The 10,696-nt window shown below is 44.3% G+C and overlaps 1 protein-coding gene across 1 annotated transcript in view; it reads left to right on the top strand.

Moving 5' to 3' along the window:
- The first annotated feature begins 82 nt into the window (after positions 1 to 82).
- Positions 83 to 10,696, top strand: part of LOC133762038 (small ribosomal subunit protein uS9-like) — a 98,552-nt gene continuing 87,938 nt past the window's right edge. The window contains exon 1 of the mRNA XM_062195155.1: positions 83 to 218. Within this exon, the coding sequence (XP_062051139.1) occupies positions 83 to 218 (136 nt within the window). The remainder of the gene's footprint in view (positions 219 to 10,696) is intronic.

The raw sequence follows: 10,696 nt of genomic DNA, 5'->3' as shown, positions 1-10,696 counted from the left end.
GAATTAACTGTATCATTAAGCTGAGTTTTTAGTTTTGGGAGTAAAGTCAGCTCTAATTCAGCAGCTTCTGCTGACTTCTATGATGTCGATGCCACATGAAGGCTACCAGTGTGTCATCACTGAATGCAGACAGGAAGACACGGGCAGTGGCACAGGATTACACAGTATTCCCAACAGAGATGAAATTGATGTAAATAACCTCAAGAGCACGAATAAAGGTAAGAGCACAGGGCAGGAATGTGATGTATCAGTTAAGACATTACCTAGACACCCACATCCCATGTCAGCAGAGTGCTTAGGTTTAAGGTCTGGTTCCACTCCCAATTCCAGCTTCCTGCTAATACAGGTGATGCATTATGCAAGGCAGTAGATGACGGCTCAAGTACTTGGGTCCTTGCCACCTATACGGAAGACCTGGATTGAGTTCCCCACTCCTGGCTTTGGCACGGCCTAGCTTCAGCTGTTGCAGACATTTGGGAGAATGAACCTGTGGATGGAAAATCCTTGTATGCCTGGTCTTTCCCTCTGTGCCACTCTGCCTTTGGGGTAATGTTTTTAAAAAATAAGATTCACTAAAATGCTTAGGAAGTGGTAAATATTAACTATTACATCTTCATTTTTAGTATAATTTTTTTATTTTAAGTTTATATAAATTAGTTTTTTATAATGTCTATGTTTAACAACTGGCTCATAAATTCCTGAAAACTTAAGCATTGGCCCTCTGGGGCTGGCACAAGTCCCCTCCAACTCACCACATCACATGGCTAGAACCAACACATAGATGCTTCCATTATGTTGATCTAAGCAGAGTTCCTACACTACACCCTAAAAAGGATAGTTGCACCTAATGTAATATTTCTTCTTCTTCTACCACTCCTACCCTACAATTCACTCTATGAAATTCTGCATCATTGGTCATCAGTCATGAATATTCATTGTATCTCTCAGGTTCCCTGGATTGGGAACTCCTTAAGGCCAGAGACTCTGTTAACCCAGGACCTGGCATAATTACCCATGGTAGTTGCTCAGCAAGTATTTGCGAGTCAGTGACCTAAAATTATTACACAGTCTTCCAGGTGATCACAAATCTTGCAGTGCTTTGCAATTTTTCTTTCCTTTAGTGGCCTTTTTTCAGCTTGATTTATAGAGAAAATAGCATAAAACTAGACAAATAAAATGAACTTGGGCCGCAGGCATCCTTGCCTTCCTGCCCTACTCTTTGTCTTTGTTGTTAAAACGTGGCCAGCCTGCTCCAGGGGGTGAGGACCAAAACTGTCTGAATGTAACCCTAGGAGCTCTCTCTGGGTGGTCTGGGCTCTGAGCCAGCTGGAATCAGCAGAAGGGATTGCATGAGGCTAAGCTTCCCAGGGAACAGTCATTTCCTCCCCCTGGAAGGAAGCCATACCACACCCTGCAAGCCTGTCCCGTCCCGAGGTGGTGGCTGCTAACATTCCCAAATGCTTCTGAGTTTTTGCCACTGGGCAACTTGCATTTTCCCACCCTGACATGCAGTTGTGCTGTTATAAGGGGACTGCTCTAGAGCTGAGGGTCCACCCATTGGAACAATGTCCTGCCTAAGTATGCCTCCCTAAGATAAGCAGAGATGCAGGGACCAGTGCCTTCTCTTCTCTCAATGATGCTAGTTTTTCACTTACTCAGAACAGCCTGGGTGATGTGGCAGGATTTTAATTAAGCCTAGATGGCCCTCACCTGGGCAAACAAATGGCCTCACAGAAGGAGCCCACCTGAGGACAGGCACCCACCAGGTCCCGGGCTAACTGGGACTATATGCATGTAGTTCTAGAGGAAGCTGGGGGACAAGTAGTCAGGCCACAGGAAGCCAGTGGCCCCCCAAATAAACATATGACCTGGTGACAAGTTTTCTAGATCTCTGTTCCACAGATGGCTTATCTCTGGGTGGAAGCTGAAAAAGGAAAGACAGTCTAACAAAACCAAACCCCAATGCCCCTGGTGCCATGAGGCCCATTGTCTTGATGTCATGTGATCTTTACTGGACACCCAGGAGGGAACAGAGAGCACTCTTGGGAATGCCTACTGTTCTCACATCTACAACCTAAGCATGGGACTTTGTTCCGAGATCCTTTTGGTTACAACATAAGAAGTAAACCAGACTCAGTTCTGCCAGATATTTTGGCAAATGCATATTTAACAAACAAATCAGGAAGTGAATTACATATATAACAAACAAATGAAGAGGAGAAATGCATACATAAAAACAAATGAGGGAGGTGAATTTCACCAGAGGCCCCACAGATGATGCAATGAAAAGAAGAAAGGTCCCCCAAAGACACCAAATACATGCACCACCATGTTCTGTCCCTTTAAGTCTCCTGTGCCTCATTATACAGCAGACACTTAGGGTCACCAGAAACATGGCGTTATAGCCACCTTGCCAAGTGTATGATCCATCGTGACTCTAGACAACACACCTCTTCCTGACTTTTGAAAGGACACCATTATTTAGAGATAAGTTCTGGGGTACACCAGCATTTAGAGATAAGTTCTGGGGTACCATGTGGTCAGGGCACACTGAGAGAACAGCAGCTTCTCCACACTGCTGAGTCTCAGAGGGCTACCCAGAGGCAGACTGATCCAAGCCCAGAGAGAGCCACTGACCATTTTATGGCATTCTCCGGATGCCTACTGTATTTAATGGAATAATTGTTTGGAGAAGGGCAGGAAAGTGAAACCGAGCTTTGCTGCACATGTGGTATGACTCAGTAGTCTGATGATGGAGCCGTTGTCCTCACATCAGCCCGCATCCTCCTGCCATCCTATGACGGGTCCAGCAATACCAGGTCGCCAATGAGCTGAGCTGGCTGTGATGGTGTTTTCAGGTGCATCAGAAAGCAGTAGCCACCACCCAGACGAATGTGACAGCAGGACCAGGCCTATTTAAAACGTGGAGGCCAAAGCATTTCCCTTCTTGAGAATCACAATGACACCACTAAGCAGAGAGAGCATTATCTTCATTTATTTGGGTGTAAGTTAGCTGTCAAGGACCAGAAGAGTTATGAGAGCACCTTTCCACCCTCAAATGGACAAACGACACAGCAATCCCTTAGATTACCCTTAAAGTCACTGGTAAAGCATCAGTTCACTGTATTTCATAATCTTACAGGAATCACTGCACATATACGGGGGAGGGGCAGTTTTGAGTCCATGTAGGAGAATCACGATCTATCCTCAGCTTTGCAATTTGTATAACCAGGAAAGTTAAATTTTGTGCAATTGCTTGGGTACCCTCAGCATTGAAATGTGGGGAGTCTGAGACATCAATATTATGATTACTTCTTTCTACGAAGGATTGTTATTGATGTTGGAAATCATATTGCTAGTTGAAAAAGTTGAGTAATAACCAACAGCTCCAAGGACACTAACAAAACACAATTGTGTGCAACCTCAGGCTGCTGACACTTGCCTACTAACTTTAGCCCTGCTGAGAAAATTCTTTTTGAATGGGTAAAAAAGGCAGGCAAGCTAGCAGCCACCACCACAGATGCCAGCTATTATAAATGCTATCAAGAAAATGTTTACAATATTGACCTTAACTGTGATTGAAGACTTGTGCTGACAGCGTCTGTCTGCAGACACACAGGTGTTTTCTGTGTGCTACCTGAACCCCAAAGCCCTGTGTGGTAAATGGAAGATCATTGCTAAGCCTAAACATAAATAGCCTGGTTTTGATGGAAATATCTGACTTTAATGTATTTCTATCACCTACTTGTTCATTGCCAATCACCCTTTTTCCTGGCACTGTTGTTTCCACCTACAACCCTGAAACACAAAGGCATTCCAAGCCACAACCCTAAGTGAATAAAGAAGGCAGCCTTCTCCTACACAGGGCTCACCCTGGCGTAGCTCCCATCTGCTCAACAAATATGCACAGCATTTGTATGCACAAGTCCTATGATTATTTAGAGCACAGGAACTAAATTATATTCTTCCCTTAAAAAACAAAAACAAAAACGCTTCCAGCATATTTTTTTTCAAAGTTAGAATAGCTGTTGTCTTAGCCTAGGTAGCTGTACCAGAGTAACATTCACTGCGTTGTTCACCAGTTGCCTGAGCAAGAGAAAAACTAGCATCATTGAGAGAAGAGAAGGCACTGGTCCCTGCATCTCTGCAGTTCTGGAGGCTGGAAGTTCAAGGTCAAGAAGCCAGCGTGGTCAGCTCAGCTTCTGCTGATGAGCATTTCAGGGCTGTAGACAGCTGACTTTCTGGTTGTCTCCTCACAAGGTGAGGGAGAGGAGGAGAGCTCAATGGGTGTCTTTTATACAGTACTAATCCTATTCATGAGGCCTCTACCCTCATGACCTAATCACCCCACAACGGCCCCACCTCTTGGTAGCATCACTTTAGATTTCAACATATGAATGTTGGAGGAACACAGATAGTCAGGCCATAACAGTTGTTTTTAATCTCTTCCTGCTAGCACATAATAACTACAAAGACCGTGCTTATCTTCAGGAATAGAATCCTCAGAGCGAACTGAAACCCATCAAGTGTGGCGCATCTGAGATCTTTAAATGTATTCATGTTGGAGTTCTCAGTATGCAAACCTAACGTGCAAGTAAATAGCTTCAAGGCGGACAATATTACACTGATTACTAAACTCCAAATTAACATTCACGTTCTTCTTGTAAGAGAACACACCTGCTTTTGCTTACCAAGGCATTTAATTTCTTTAATAACTACAAATTGGCAGATTATGCCTTGCATAGTCATTGAATTTTAGTGTTTTGAAGTCAGTTTACCTGTTTTTCAAGAGCCTTGGCAATGTTTCCAGATCTAATCATCAAGCCATAGAGGAAAATGTAAAAAGGTGCAAGGCACTGTGATTTAGGACTCTCTGATCCAGTTGGCATAAAAAGTTCAATCACAAGAAATTATCGTAATTTTACTTAGTGCTTTAAGACAATGCTAGAAAAAAAAATCAATAATGGAAGCATGACTGATTATTCCAGAGTACTTCAAAAAGTTCGTGGAAAATGGGAAAAAAACAAACCTATTTTAGTGAAAACATTTTTGAAACCCATGCACATAACAGATTCTCAAAAAGTTCATGGGAATGCATATTATCCATGGATTTCAAAAACTTCAAAATAAATTTCCCTTATAATTCCATTTCCTCATAAACCATTTGAAGCACTTAAGGATTCAACTCAGATCTCCCTGGCTATAAGCTGTTCCTTGTCCTACACAGACATTTCCAGAAAGGTCTCTGTTGTTTGATCTAGTTGCTAACATCCTCAGAAGTTGTCTTTAGTAAAACATCTGTAAAGCCCAGGGGTCTTCATGGAGGAGACATGAGGCACGAGGTGAGCTGGGAAGACCTGGATGCGAATCTAGGGGTTTGTCTGTGAAGGGACTGTGAAATGTACCTCCCAGCAGGGTCATCTCATGTCACCTGTTCTGAAACAGTCAGGGAACTCATCAAGTTAATAATGAAAAAATGGTGATGATTAGATTTTCTGAGCACAATATCTTAAGGTCTGGAGGGCTTTTATGTGAGAAACTGCTCCTTTAATGACAATATGTCCTGTTTTTGATCTTGCACTGTGGTTATGTAAGATGATGTCGATTGGGGGGAACAAAGGGACGGATACATGGGCCCTCTCTGTACCATGTGTGCAGCTTCCTGTGAATCTGTGATTATTCCAAGATTTGAAATGACAAAAAAATAAGAATCAGACGTTAACCTCAGTAACTCAACAGAGGAGACCTATGGTTTCCAAGGCTGGAAGTGGAAGGAGAGCTCCCCACCACTCAGAAGCAGAGCTCCCTGTCGCCCTGACTCTCCTGCTGACTGGAGTTGATCTTGATCATATCATTTAAGCCTACTCATCTCTCAATATTCATTTCTTTGTCAGAAAAGGCCACCTACAGAGTCCATGAGATCATGATGAGTAGATAATGGGCCACCTGAGGCCCGGGCAGTGTGCAGAGCAGCCTGCATGCCCGGGTTATGCTGATAACCTTTTCCATAAGGTGCAGCCATTTGAGGTCAGCAGCCCCCTCCACATGGGGCTTGGGCTCCTCTACCTGCCAGAGGAGCAGCTCTTGAAATACCCTAGGAAAAGGCCATCACCGTGGCTCAACAGGCTAATCCTCCGCCTAGTGGCGCCGGCACACCGGGTTCTAGTCCCGGTCGGGGCGCCGGATTCTGTCCCGGTTGCCCCTCTTCCAGGCCAGCTCTCTGCTGTGGCCCGGGAAGGCAGTGGAGGATGGCTCAAGTCCTTGGGCCCTGCACCCCATGGGAGACCAGGATAAGCACCTGGATCCTGCCTTCGGCTCAGCACGGTGCGCCGCCCGCAGCGGCCATTGGAGGGTGAACCAACGGCAAAGGAAGACCTTTCTCTCTGTCTCTCTCTCTCACTGTCCACTCTGCCTGTCAAAAAGAAAAAAAAAAGAAGAAATACCCTAGGAAAGGCCGGCACTGTGTCTCACTTGGTTAATCCTCCACCTGCGGCATTGGCATCCCATATGGGCACTGGGTTCTAGTCCCGATTGCTCCTCTTCCAGTCCAGCTCTCTGCTGTGGCCTGGGAAGCCAGTGGAGGATGGCCCAGGTGCTTGGGCCCTGCACCCGCGTGGGAGACCAGGAGGAAGCACCTGGCTCCTGGCTTTGGATCGGTGTAACTCCGGCAGTGGCGGCCCATTTGGGGGGTGAACCAACAGAAGGAATAACTTTCTTTTTTTCTTTCTTTCTCTCTCTCTCTCTCTCTCTCTCTCTCTCTCACTGTCTAAGTCTGTCAAATTAAAAAAAAAAATACCCTAAGTAGCTTGCAAACCTGCCTGGAAGCTTCTTATTTATATGCAGCTGTTTGCAGGTGCCGTCTGCACATTGCAACAGTAATCTGGAAATCATGCTGTCTGCCGCTGGGCATACGCATGCCCACGTCATGGCAGGTAAACTGTCAGCTGTGTTTCAGGGCAACTTGCTGAGCTGCCTTCCAGGGATAGGACCGGGAGGTTTGGCCTAGCCCTGGCATTTCCCACAGAGCTTTGGAGTGGTTCTGAGCAAAGTATCAAAAGTGTCCAGACACCAAAAGCCCAGGTGTCCATTCCCCCATGAAAGCTGAAGACAGCAGGGTTGCGTGGGCCTTGCCTATGACCCAGAGCTTGAAGCCACATGGGTCCTAGCAACAAATTCTGGCTGATTGGATTCCCTTCTTTGATCTTCAGCACTCAGGGAGCTCTCCTACTTGCTCATACCAAATGTATTGGTCAATTTACTTAGGAAAATAGATGCTGTGCTCTGTGTTCCACATACGATGCGTCTTAAGGCTCAGGAAGCACTGAGTTACTTCTCTAAAGCTTTGGTTTTCAGAGTGTGGTGTGAGGATCAGCAACATCAACATCATTTGGAAATTTTCCCAAAGGTGAGCCTGGAGGACTTTATTCTAGATCTATTGAATCAGAGACTCTGTGGGCTGGATCCATGTCTGGGTGCTCCTGTGGCAGCTAATGTTTGAGAACCACTGCTCTAACATTTCCTGGAAACCTGCTCTGGATCTTACAAGTGCCTACGACTGACTCCCAAGTCTCACATGCTTGCATCCCTTGCACAGATTCTAGCCCAGGACCACTGAGGGGAAGGAGATGCCGAGAAACTGACTTCTCTGCAGGGGAGATCTTACTTAAGTTAGTCGTGAGCCAAAGAGACAAGCCAGCATTCTTGGTCAATACAAATGTCACAGGAACCTGTCAGGGGGCTCTGGCCATAGGTGGAAATGGTCACCTTAAGCTCCAGTTTCTCTGTCCACGAAGGGTATCTTCCCCCATAGCCTTACTGTGTGACAAACATGCAAAGTCCTCTCTTCTTGGGGGAATTAAATACTCTCAGCTTGGTTTAGTGAATATTTGTAGCCCACGGTTTTAAGGACTGGACTATGTAGCTAAGAAATGTCTTTCTACATGGACAACCATAGCCCTTCTCCTTTATATGAACGTTTCATATCAAGACATTCTCAAGGCACAAGAAGAGAGTACCCAAGTAACACCAAGAGTGAGTAGAACCTGAGCCAAAAAGAGTAAATGGAGAACTCACAGGAGTGATATGGAGGGTAATCAATAAAAGTTCCTGACTCCAGCTCGTGTTTGTTATTTGAAAAAGTTACATGCAAATTCTCCAAGATTTAACAGCCACTAACATCTTAAGTATGCATTAGTATATTAAGTCAATTTCCCTCAACACATAGATATTTTGATGACACTGTGTGACTGTGGGGAACATGAAGAGCGAGGAAGTTGAAAGGTGTCAAAAACATGTGTCTCTGACTGTAGACCATCAAGAGACTGGTGCTAGATTTCATTTATTTATTTTTTTTTTTTTTTTTTTTTTTTTTTATTAAACTTTTATTTAATGAATATAAATTTCCAAAGTATAGTTTATGGGTTACAATGGCTTCCCCCCTCGCATAACTTCCCTCCCGCCCGCAACCCTCCCCCCTCCCGCTCCCCCTCTCCCTCCATTCGTGTAAGGATTCATTTTCAATTCTCTTTATATACAGAAGATCAGTTTAGTATACATTAGGTAAAGATTTCAACATTTTGCCCACATAGCAACATCAAGTGAAAAAACTACCATTGGATTACTAATTATAGCATTAAATCGCAATGTACAGCACATTAAAGACAGAGATCCTACAAAAATTTTTTTCAAATTAATTAATTTTCTATGCCAGTACTCCATAGAATACTATGCAGCAGTAAGAAACAACGAAACCCAGTCATTTGCAACAAGATGGAGCAATCTGGAAAACATCATGCTGAGTGAATTAAGCCAGTCCCAAAGAGAAAAATATCATTTGTTTTCCCTGATCGGTGACAACTGAGCGCCAAAGGGGAAACCTATTAAATGAACACTATAAGCAACAATGAACTGATCATCTCCTGTCCTGACTTTAGATGTACAATGTAATATTTTATCCTTTTTGGTATTTGCTGTTATTGTTGTTGTTCTAGTACTGTTGGTTGAACTCAGTAATTAACACACAATTATTCTTAGGTGTTTAAATTTAACTGAAAAGAGATCCCTGTTAAATCTAAGAGTGGAAAAAGAGAGGGAGGAGAGGAACAATTTGGAACATGCTCAATCGGACTGGCCGCAAATGGTGGAGTTGGAAATGTGCCAGGGGATTCCAACACAATCCCATCAGGATGGCATGTACCAATGCCATCGCACTAGTCCAAGTGATCAATTTCAGCTCACAATTGATAGCTCTGATAGCCCTAAGAGTCAAAGAGATCACACAAACAAGACAAGTATCTGCTAATACTAACTGATAGAATCAAAAAGGGAGAGAAAGATCCAACATGGGAAGTGGGATACACAGCAGACTCATAGGATGGCAGATGTCCTAAACAACACCCTGGCCTCAGAATCAGCCCTCAAGGCATTCAGATCTGGCTGAAGAGCCCATGAGAGTATAGCAGGCATGGAAAGCCAAGATACCATGGAAAAAAAAAAAAAAGACCTAAATGAATGATCTCTGTGAGTGAGATCCCAGTGGAAAGAACGGGGCCATCAAAGAAGGAGGTACCCTTCTCCGAAGGGAGGAGAGAACCTCCACTTTGACTATGACCCTATCGGAATAAGATCAAAGTCAGCGAACTCTAAAGGCTTCCATAGCCCTGGCAACTCATGACTAGAGCCTAGGGAGATTACTGATGCCATGAACAGGAGTGTCAAATTGTTAAGTCAGCAACAGGAGTCACTGTGTACTTACACCCCATGTGGGATCTGTCCCTAATGTGTCGTTTAAAGCCAAGTGATGCTATGACTGGTACTGAAACAGTATTTTTATGCTAGATTTCATTTATTAAACCCTTCAGTGGGCAAGCATTTGGCACAAGGGGTAAGATGTCTCTTAGTTGCCAGCATCCCATATCAGAGTGCCAGGGTTTCAATCCTGGTTCTGCTCATCAGTACAGCTTCCTGCTAGTGAGTATCCCACGATACAGTAGGGAATGGCTCAAGTAGTTAGATCCTTGCCACCCTGGCCACTCAGATGTGAACTGATTTCCTGGCTCCAGCCCCAGCCACTGTGGGAATCGGGAGCAAACCAGAGGATGGAAGATTTCTCTCTCTCTCTCTCTCTCTCTTCTCTCCCTCTCCCTCTCCCTCTCTCCCTCCCTCTCTCTGTCCCTCCTCCACCCTCTTTTGAATAAGTAAAAAATGAATTAATAAATTTAAAAAGTTTAAGTATTTGGGGGCACCCATCTTGGACCCCAAAGACATAAGGAAGAATGAGGCACAGTCCTCCTCTTCAAGGTGGTCACATTCTAACAGGGAGACAGACACACAAGCAAAAACATCTTAGCAGAACCATTCATGCTGCTGTTAAGGTACAGATTTATTCTTCGATCAGAGGAGAGAGGGAGGGTTGCTACTTCAGGAATAGACCAAAGGCTTCCATTTGCCTCTCTGTGTCTTCTTGCAAAGAGGATCTGTCCAGCATCTGATTAGTCACTGACAGTGACTGCAAGAGCACAGTCAATCTCTAGAGGAGAACACAGCATTTTTAGAGTTTAGCCCAATCACTGTTTGTGCATAAACACAGCAGCTCAGCAGGAGCTGCAAGTCTTCTGAGAATTTTGAGAAATTTTAGTTTGAGTTGCTGTTTGCATTTACAATACATTTCTTTAAAAACTGACTAGCTAATTCACAT

This window comes from Lepus europaeus, chromosome 6, assembly GCF_033115175.1.
Source record: "Lepus europaeus isolate LE1 chromosome 6, mLepTim1.pri, whole genome shotgun sequence".
NCBI classification, from domain to species: domain Eukaryota; kingdom Metazoa; phylum Chordata; class Mammalia; order Lagomorpha; family Leporidae; genus Lepus; species Lepus europaeus.
This window is presented reverse-complemented; position numbering and strand designations above follow the sequence as displayed.